Source organism: Moschus berezovskii, chromosome 21 (genome assembly GCF_049115385.1).
Source record: "Moschus berezovskii isolate FMDL1 chromosome 21, NW_MosBer_1.0, whole genome shotgun sequence".
NCBI classification, from domain to species: domain Eukaryota; kingdom Metazoa; phylum Chordata; class Mammalia; order Artiodactyla; family Moschidae; genus Moschus; species Moschus berezovskii.
Window position 1 is genome coordinate 20,795,255 of NC_142480.1, and position 10,889 is coordinate 20,806,143.

The window sequence follows — 10,889 nt, forward strand, 5'->3', positions numbered from 1 at the left end:
ATTTCCTTAGGCTACTAATCTCTCAAAGGACCTCTTCAATAGCAACTCAGTCCTTTATTTGGAAAGACATGTCTTTTTTATTTTTTTGGCCAAGTGAGATCTCAGTTTTCCCAGTTAGGAAATGAAACTGCACCCTTGGCAGTGAAAGGTGATAGCATGGAGCTCTAACCATTGGACTGCCAAGGAAGTCCCAAGACCTGTCTTTTAATCTGATTAACTAAAACTTCCCAGTCTCTCTTAAACTTGGCTGTTGGTAGCACCAAGGGATGGCTGGGCTTACCTAGTCACCCAGTAATCTCCATCAGTACCTCTAAGGTCTCTCCAAACAAATATAAAAGTTAAGCTCAAAAACTATGCATGCTATGTAAAATAACTTCAAGGCCCTCTTAAGCCTTCATCCCAATCAGACTGGCTTCCCCAAAGCCACTTTTATAGAAATTCTGGAACCAACAGTGAATATGTCCATGTTTGTTTGTTTAAATATGTCAAAGGTTTTATATATATATATATAAAGGTTTTACATATAAAATCTTTATATATATATATATAGTACTTTGAAATGTTTCAAGTTCTTTTAGAGATGAAAAGCAGGCTTCTTTGTGCAAGCTGGTCATTTATTCTGTATTCGATTTATAAAATTAGATACTTACACTTCCTGCCCATAAGTCTTCCCTTTTTCCTGAGAGTTTAACATAAACCGATATCTCTTCTCCCTTAGTGAAGTTCAGGTATCGACAGTCAGGTCCTCTGTAATCTCTAATGGCAAAGACTCTGCTTATTAAAGCTATGTAACATGCAAAGTAGAGAAGGGAAGGAAAAGATAATTAGTTTTCTTCCTGGCACCTACTATATTCCAGGCATCATGATAAGCTCTTTCATACCTTTTATCATTGTTATTATGAAATTCTCAAAGCAGCCTATGAGGTAAATAATCTCATCTCAGACTAACAAATGAGCCTTTAATTAAGTCTCAAAGAGATGGTCACATACCTGATAAATAGTCGAGCCAGACCTGAACTTTCTTTTCACTGCAATACCCACCTTCTATATTCTGAGCTTTTCTTTCTGTTTTTCCCTAAACCTTTCTAGAAATCCATCAGTCTCTCTTAATGGAAAACTCATATCCTACTTCTTATATGAGATATCCCTAATTGGTCCAGCCTATTCTGCTCCTTCTCTGAATTTCAAAATTATCTATTATTCTTATGTTGTATCCCTATTTACTATTTCATATTGACCTGTCTTATCATCATTTACTAGAATGAAAATCCCTGGAGGAACAGAAACTTATCTTACATTTTATTTTATTCCGCTTAGATACACACCCCTCATCTTCCAGACCCAGCACATAACAGACCCTTAGTAACTATGAACGATTATATCCACCTATGCTAGATTTAACCCTTCAACATGTAATATACATACCATATTAGCTATTATAATTATACTGACATATGTAAAACATTTTGATTAAGTTGTACAATTAAAGTTAAAATAATTTTTATCAATTACTATAAATGTGAATGTTCTGTTTACATGATATGTGCCTAACCCTAAGGCAACTAAAATGAGGTTGTAAAAAAGGAAATAAAAATTGTTTTAATCATTATTATATAATTAGATAATATAATTATATAATGGTTATATAATAATATTATCATCTAGTAAACATTCTCTCTATATTAAATTACATATCCAAATTATTAAAGAAAATGTTTACACATAAAAATTTACTTTTAAATTATTTATGTTAATACTAATAATATTTTGCATTTTTAATTTCCATGTTGCAAATTAGAAATAATTCTCACATACTGGAGGGATAGAAGGTTTAAAGCAGTTATAATATATTGGGATGAAAGTTGCTATTCATTTTGTACCATAATGCCAATTTCAGAAAATAAGTTCTTAAAGAACAAAATGAAAATTAATTTATCATTGTAGAAGAAAGCTTAATATTCAAAGACATAAATAAAATTTTCAACTCCTAAAACTGATTTCAGTATTTTTACATAATAAATTATGCAAAAATTATTAATGTTTGATAAAGTTTTAGACAATAAATCATGATGGTATGAAATAAAAAGTCTTAGAAAACTTGAGAGTCAGAAACTTCTAATTATGAAACAGAAACTAAAAAATGTAAGATTTTCATAAAAATAGTTACCAAATGGCCTGATTTTTTTTTAATATAAATCATTTACACTTATCTTAAAAAGTAGTAAAAGAGCTAATTTGTTTTTGAAAGCTGGATTAATATCCTTATAATTTCTGATATATTTATATATAAGGTTATCCTTACTCCTTTATATTTACATTTAAAACTATCACAAAATGTTTTGCTTCTAGCATATCCTTTTTATAGTGGACTATACCTCATAACTACAAATATTTCCCGATGATATTAATGTTCACTTTTTTTATTATACATGTCCACAATAACATTTTATATCATTTCAGAGCCTTAGTTTAAGAGGAAAGAAAGAAAAGCAACTTACTTTCACATTCCAAGTCACCACATTTTTTTAAGTCTGCCAGCAGTTTCGTGCTCTCCAAACACTTTGTCAGAGAAATAACCAAAAGGAAGATCCTGTGAATTTTAAGATCCGCCATGCTAAAATAAGCAGGAATCCCAAACAAGGTTTAAACTGATCGTTTAGGCAGTAGTTATGCCAGCCAAAACAGGAGATAACCCAGCCTATTTTCTAAATGTAAGAGGGAAAGGTTTGAGGTTTTTCAACCCCTTCATAACTACTTTTTTTCTATCGGTGTTTAGGCTTAACTTGAGAGACAAACACTCTCTGTTCTCAATCTTCAGTATCTGCAGTGTCAGGTATCCAGATTATACATAAGGGTTTAATAATTAACAGGGATTTTTAGCTGGAGTCATGTCTTATAAAGCCGGCCCATGGAAAACTCTCTTGCTTAAAGGAACCTTGTGTTCCACAAAACAATTCTTAAATGGCCTCCACAAAAGGTAGTTCATCTTTTTCTGTTAAAGTCTTCGGGTAGATCAGTCAATAAGTACACAGGGATCTGCTGCATGTAAATACCAGCATCAGGGAAGATATAGTTAAATGTAGAAGCAATAATAATTTATATTAAAAGCATGGTTCAGGATTATCATGATGAAAGTTATTTGAAAAAATATCCCACTTTCATATTGTAACAACCATGTTACTCTGAAGTTGAAACTTGTATTTAGTTAAGATAGTTAAAATGTATTAAGTACTTATTATGATCCAGTTCAGTTCAGTTAAGTTGCTCAGTCCTGTCCGACTCTTTGCGACCCCATAAATCACAGCACGCCAGGCAGGTACTATCTTAAACAATTACACAATCTGATTTTACTTTCACATCAACTGTTTAAGTAGATAATATTATCATCCTTATTTTTGCATTATGAGGAAACTGAGGTACATGGAGATGGGTTAACTCACTTGCCCAACATCACATAGTGCATGGAGAAGAAATTTAAACCTAGGTCCCATGACTCGTCCTTCTCACAACCACAGAAAGATGTCTGCTCCATCTGCAACAATACCATTCCAGAAACAGAAGGCACAGTTTCATACAATACATACATACAGTGTCATTTCATGTATTTAAAATCATATGCATATTTCTGTATGTAGAGGGTGAGCAGAGAGATGTCTGAAAGACTCTTCCCCCATGTGGTGGGAATTTATCGTTTGAGTTCCAGTTGTTTTCACTTTCCTCTTTGTACTTTTCTATATTGTTTGACTTTCTTCCTAAAAATAAGTAAGCATATATCATTTTTAAATAACAGTAAGGTTATGGAAATATTTGAATGACTTGTTTAGTCGCTAAGTCACATCTGACTCTTTTTGCGACCCCATGGAGTGTAGCCCTCCACGCTTCTCTGTCCATGGCATTTCCCAGGTGCAAATACTGGAGTAGGTGGCCATTGCTTTTTCCAAATTGAATGATATTGTCCCTTAAAAGAGATCAAATCCCTATATTGGGAATTTTTGTGTAAATCACTAAGTCAAAATAGACTTTTGCAAACTAAGTTTGTCCTATTTCAATCCTGCTGCTGCTGCTGCTAAGTTGCTTCAGTCGTGTCCGACTCTGTGTGACCCCATAGACGGCAGCCCACCAGGCTCCCCAGTCCCTGGGATTCTCCAGGCAAGAACACTGGAGTGGGTTGCCATTTCCTTCTCCAATGTGTGAAAGTGAAAAGTGAAAGTGAAGTCGCCCAGCCGCGTCCGACTAGTAGCGACCCCATGGACCGCAGCCCACCAGGCTCCTCAGTCCATGCGATTCTCCAGGCAAGAGTACTGGAGTGGCTTGCCATTGCTTTCTCCGTTCCTGCCTTGCAGTCTACTCTTAATGCTGCTGCTGCTGCTGCTGCTGTTTAAGTCACTTCAGTCGTGTCCGACTCTGTGTGACCCCATAGACGGAAGCCCACCAGGCTCCCCCATCCCTGGGATTCTCCAGGCAAGAACACTGGAGTGGGCTGCCATTTCCTTCTCCAACTCTTAATGCAGCAACCAGTAATTGTGTTAAAACAGAAGCTGTCACTACTTAACTCAAACCCTCCCAAAAGGCCTCCAATCCCCCTGAGCAAAGCTCAGTGTACTTGAAAGGACATTCAGAACCCCATGAGGTGCACCCCTCACCACCCCGCAATTGATTCGATCCTCGTTCTCCTCGCCAGAATTCTAGAAAAGCCCTTTGCGCCCCCCAAGCCCGGCATGTTCCCTCTGCCTAGAATGCTCTCTCCAGGTGTTTACACGGCACGCACCCTCACCTCATGTCGCCTCCTCAGTGAGACCTCCCCTCGCCACCGTTTTTACACCCTGCGTGTCCCGCTCCATACGCTGCTAACCATCTCTCCCCTTCCCTCCTTGCTTTTCTCCACAGCACTCTGACCCTCTGACACACTCTCTCCCTCCCTACCGCAGTGCAGGCCCCATGAGGGCAGGATTTAGGCATATTTTGTTCACTTTCCTTACTTCCCAAGACTTAGAAAAGCAACTGGCACACAGCACCTTTAGTAAGTATTTGTTGAATATACTAATAAACTAAGGAAGCCTACAGTTGCAATGCTGTGTAGACTTGCAGGTTTCACAATCAAAGTCATGAAAATTAGCACTTAATGGTAGCGCCTCCCACATACCAGAGCAACTAGAAAGCACCTGAAAGCTGTTCTGAAAATAAGCGGACAGGAGACGAAGTAGAAAGCACAGCTTTTGCTTAGTATCCAATCTCTTAGCTATTGACACAGTCACTACCTCTAAAACGGATGCAGAGCCATTCACCCGTTACCACCTTTCCTAGCTTGAGTTCCTCCTAGTTTATTTTAGCTGCTCCAAATTTTTACGTTTAAAAGTATGATTTTTTTCACCTCAAAACTGACTGGCCCAAAGTTTTCCCTTTCTTTTATCTTTTAGGTTTGAGGAGGAGGAAGAGGGCGGAGAAATAAGAGAAGTATTCCAAAAATGTTTTAATTTTTAAATGATAGAAACTTAGGAGTGCTTTCATTCTGATTTAGGACCACAAACAAGTTTCAATCCGCAGTGATCGAGTCCTTCGTTTCTAATTGCCAGCTAGGTATCACCACCAATATTTCCTGGATATTTCACACTCACAGTGTTCAAAATTCACCCTGCTGTTTCTCACAGAAACACCCCTGTTTCTGTGGAAAGCACCGCCATTCTTTCATTGCCCAGGCATCCTGAAGTCCTCCTTCCTGATTTCCAAAATCTCCTTCAGCAGGTGCTAAGTACTCATCCTCCAGACCTCTGATTCTCCCTCTACTCTTACTGAGAGGAGCCCGAACTCTTCTATGAGTGTAAGGCATCCATGGCACTGGTCTCTCCCAGTCAGAGTATCTTTTCAAACACAGTTTTGATCATGATACACACTCCATCATCATCAGCCTGTCATGAAACTAAAGGGAAGACGCATGCCCTTGTTTCAACCTCTGGACAAGACTCAACCACAACTTTCCGCATCCAGTTGCTTTGTAAATTCCTATTCGTGTCTCACAAAAGTCCTTTCATCATGTTCTACCTCCATCCAGCACAGCCAAAGTGACCTACCCAATGATTCCCTTGCAGCCCCGCTCTTCCCCTTCATTCTCGCAATTCCCTTAACCTAGAATACCCTACCACCTTAACAAGGAGAACTGCTGGATCATATGGTAAAACTATGCTTCACTGCTTTAGAAAATGCCAAACTGTTTTCCAAAGAGGCTGTACGACTGTACATTCCCACCACAATGTGGTAGGGTTCCAGTTTCTTCACATTCTCACTAATACTTGCTGTCTTTTTTTTTTTAAAGCAGGTGTGAAGAGGTATCAAGAGGTATCTCCTTGTGGTTTTCATTTTTATTTCCCTAATGACTTGATGTTGAAAGCATATCTTCCCAAATGCTTATTGGCCTCTATTTTTGACACAGGACACAGAGAAGTAGGGAAAATGCTTTTCACTCAACCACTGGAAAATACCCTCAATCACTTGCCATCAGGTTGAGTTATAAAAAATCTACCTGTACTTTCATAGGGAAATATTTTTCTTAGTCCTTCTTTGCTGTACCTTCTCCCAGAGTCTGGGCATACCAGCAAACACACCCTTTGCAGAATGCTGCACTTGTGTGACACCACACTCCCCTCTAGTGCCTGAGCAAGCTAAAGTGAAAGTCTGTTGCATTCAAAGTCCTAAAAAAAAAAGGACATGTGTTCTCTATTTGTTTTCCAGAACCAATAATTAGTAGGAAACCTGTTCTCTGAGATCAAAGACTTTTGCCTCTTTAGAAAGAAAGTAACAGAGCATGAGTTTGAGGATCCTTTGGTTTACAATTAGAGCACTGCATAGCTGTACATGTGCACACTCAAAAAGGTGTAGGTTTGTTTCTGGAATACTTTTGCAAATCTGTAATCTCTGTTTGTCTAAGATATTAAAGAAGCTCTTCAGCTTCAAATTTTGGCACAGAATTTCTTACATAGTCTATAGTATCGAATCAAGAATGTTCAATAATTAATGTACTTCATCCTTTTCTGTATTCAGTATTAAAAATGTCAAAGCTAAATTCTTAACTAGTTAATTGTGCTCTGCATTATGAGACAGACAAACCCAGAGAAATTTGTCTATACGAGTCCAAAAAAACAAGAGAAAAATCCTTGCCTAAGATACCACCTTGCCAAGATTTGCTCTTGCTAGAAATGCTACCATTTTCTTACTACTTAATATACTCAAATGATCTCATTTTACGTTCAAACCATTATTCAAATATATTTTAACAAGAAATCTGAAAATGTGGTAGCATAATGTCAACTGTCTCTAACAGATCCAGATGAAGAGGTGGTATATGAAAAGGATGAGAACATTTAGTTTAAAGAAACTGAAGTATCAATTTTCACTGCAAAAATAATCATATTAACTTAGCCAGACATTGTATAATGGCTGATGCATTTTGCAGCTCAAGTGTTTTGTCAATATTAAAATATAATACTGTTTCTGAGGATTTCATAGTATGAGTCAGGAAAACTGATTTGGAAGGCCTATCTTTCAAAAGATAGGCCTTTGGAAGGCTTTCTTCCAAATCAGTATTGGAATCAGTTTGCCAACAAAGGTCTGTATAGTCAAAGCTATGGTTTTCCCAGTAATCACGTACAGACATAAGAATTGGATCATAAAAGATACTGAACACTGAAGAATTGATTCTTTTGAATTTGTGGTGTTGGAGAAGACTCTTGAGAGTCCCTTGGACTGCAAGGAAGTCAAACCAGTCAATCCTAAAGGAAATCAACCCCGAACATTCATTGGAAGGACTGATTCTGAAGCTCCAATACTTTGGCCACCTGGTGCTAAGAGCTGACTCATGGAAAAGACTCTGATGCTAGAAAAGGTTGAGGGCAGGAGAAGGGGGCAGCAGAGGATGAGATGGTTAGATGGCATCACTCAGTCAATGGACATGAATTTGAATAATTTCTGGGAGATGTGGAAGACAGGGGAGCCTGGTGTGCTGTAGTCCATAGGGTCTACATTCGAGTGATCAGACACAACTTAGTGACTGAACAACAACGATAGCTTTCTTCAGAAACCACACAGGGTGTAAGAGTAGCTACTGCACTGAGGTAAAGAATCAATCCTCAAAGCCACGAGTGTTCAGTATCTTAGAGGTAATATGACAAAGCAGAGCTTCCCATGAGAATATACAGACATAATCATGAATGCTGCACTTCTACTGCTTGGTGATGTTATTTCTGATACTATCTGGTACTACCTTTTCTCTTAGTACCTCAGATTTCCTAAAGTGGGAACATAGTTCTTCAACCAGCTGCCTGTTACCCTAGCAGTTTATAAAATAGAGAAACGTAATTACAGTGGTCCCATCTTATCCACATTTTCACTTTCCATGGATTCTGCTACCTGAGACCTGAGAATATTATGTTGAAAATTCCGGAAATAAACAAGTCACCAGTTTTAAATTGTGCACTGTTCTAAGTGGTGTGATGAAATCTCCTGCTGTCCTTCTCCCTTCTGCTCAGAATCATCCCTTTGTCCAGTACATCCTGTCCATCAGTCACTTAGTAGCCACCTTGGTTATCAGATGGGCTGTCAAGGTACCACAGTGCTTGTGTTCAAGGAGCCTTTGGTTTATTTAAAAATGGCCCCAAACACAGGAGTAATGATGCTGGCAATTCAGATACACCAACGAGAAGCCATAAAGCACTTCCTTTAGATGAAAATGGGAAAGTACTTGACTTAATAAGCGGAAAAAATCATATGCTGAGATTGCTGAGATCTAAGGTAGAAACAAATCTATCTGTGAAATTGTGAAGAAGGAAAAAGAAATGTGTGCTGGTTTTGCTATCACACTTCAAAAATGAAAAATTACACCTACAATGTCTGATAAATGCTTAGTTAAGATGGAAAGGGCATTAAATTTGTACAATAAGAAATGCTTGGAGAGAGAAGACATACAAATGGCCAAAAAACACATGAAAATATACTCAATATCACTAATTTTTAAAGAAATACAAAACAAAACTATTAATACAATGAGGTATCACCTCACACCAGTCAGAATAGATGTCATCAAAAAATCTACAAATGATAAATGCTGGAAAGAGTATAGAGAAAAGGGAACCCTCCTACCTTGTTGGTGGAAATGTGAATTGATACTGCCACTATGGAGAACAGTATGGAGATTCTTTTAAAAAATAAAAATAAAGCTACCATATGATCCAACAATCCCACTCCTGGGCATATATACAGAAAAAAAAACAATTCAAAAGGATTCATGCACCCCAATATTCACTGAAGCACTGTTTTACAATAGCCAGGACATGCAAGCAACCTAATGTCAATTAAATGAGGGATGGATAAAGATGTGGTACATACATATAATGGAATATTACTCAGTCACAGAAAGGAATGAAATAATGCCATCTGCAGTGACATGGATGGACCTAGAGACTGTCATACAGACTGACATACAGATTGTCATACAGACAGACAAAGACAAATATGTGAACTCAGTCCTCCCTATCTGTTTGCAACCCCATGAACTGCCCGCCAGGCTCCTCTGTCCATGGAATTTTCCAGGCAAGAATACTGGAGTGGGTTGCCATTTCCTATGCCAGGGGATCTTCCTAAACTAGGGATCAAATCTGCCTCTCCCACGTCTCCTGCATTAGCAGTCAGATTCTTTACCACTGAGCCACCTGAGAAACCTCAAATACTGTATAATATCACTTATAGTGGGCTTCAGAAAAATGGTACAGATTTACAGATAGGCAGAAATAGAGTCACAGATGTAGAAAACAATCTTGTGGTTATGAGTGGAGGAAGTGGGGGTGGGATGAATTGGGAGATTGGGACGGATATATACACACTATTATATATAAATGGATAACTAATGAGAACCTACTGTATAGCACAGGAATCTCTACTGAATGCTCTGTGATGATCTAAATGGGAAGGGAATTTAAAGAAGAGTGTGTATATATATATATATTTATTTAAATGATTCACTTTGTACAGCAGAAATACAGTATTATAAAGCAACTATGCTCCAATAAAAATTAATAATAAAAAAAAAGAAATGTTGAGAGAGAGACCACATTTATATGACTTCTGTTCTAACAATGCACCTATCTTCAGGTCTGCTTCAGCTGCAGAGAGCCTCCTTACCCAAGATCACCCCTCCCTGGGTGATCTGATGAATCTTGTTAATAAATGACAAGTGAATACAAAAGCAGGATCATCTCAGCCTAAGGCAGGACACTCTGACAGGCATTCCTTACTACAGAGCACCTTGTTGGGTTGACTGAAATTTGCAGAGCCTACACTGGAGTTTGACTTCCCTTTCCATCCAATCCCTCCTCTCTCCTCTGCTTTAATAGGTGTTAATTTCTTGAACGCAAAACTCCATCTCAGTATTTATTACCTAGAGGACCCAATCTCACATGCCAGTGATCCACAGATGCAAAAAGAGGAGATGGCAGAATGTGCACACTTTGACTTGTCATTGGCGCTAGTCACTCCACGGCTCTTCTTACTTTTGTTGCTTTTGTGTTGCTGAAGTCTGTTTTAATTATCTTAACACTTCCTCTTATTCTATCAGTCAGAGTTCTACCAGGAGACAGATGGGTATTCCATTTTGAGGGAGGCACTCTTGAGTGATTGAGGAGTTTCTAATAACAAAGGTGGGGCAGGGTTAAGAAAGACCAGCAGGAGATGTAACATCCTTGGGCATGAACAGTAACCACAGCCTGGAGAGAACTCCAGGAAAGGGCTGCTCAGCACAAACTTGAAACCTTCAGTAAAGGAACTCAGTCAAGAGACTCTCTCTTTTTCTGATCTTCCGATTGTATCTCCAATCCATTAAACCCAGTCAGAAGCTAGCAAATAGG

The 10,889-nt window shown here is 38.2% G+C and overlaps 1 protein-coding gene across 1 annotated transcript in view; it reads right to left on the reverse strand.

The window, feature by feature from the left end:
• Positions 1–2,898, reverse strand: part of MIA2 (MIA SH3 domain ER export factor 2) — an 86,620-nt gene extending 83,722 nt beyond the window's left edge. Inside the window, 2 exon segments of the mRNA XM_055418290.2 lie at positions 651–784; positions 2,499–2,898. Coding sequence (XP_055274265.2) covers positions 651–784; positions 2,499–2,613 — 249 coding nt within the window. The 5' untranslated portion in view covers positions 2,614–2,898.
• Positions 2,899–10,889: the final 7,991 nt, after the last annotated feature.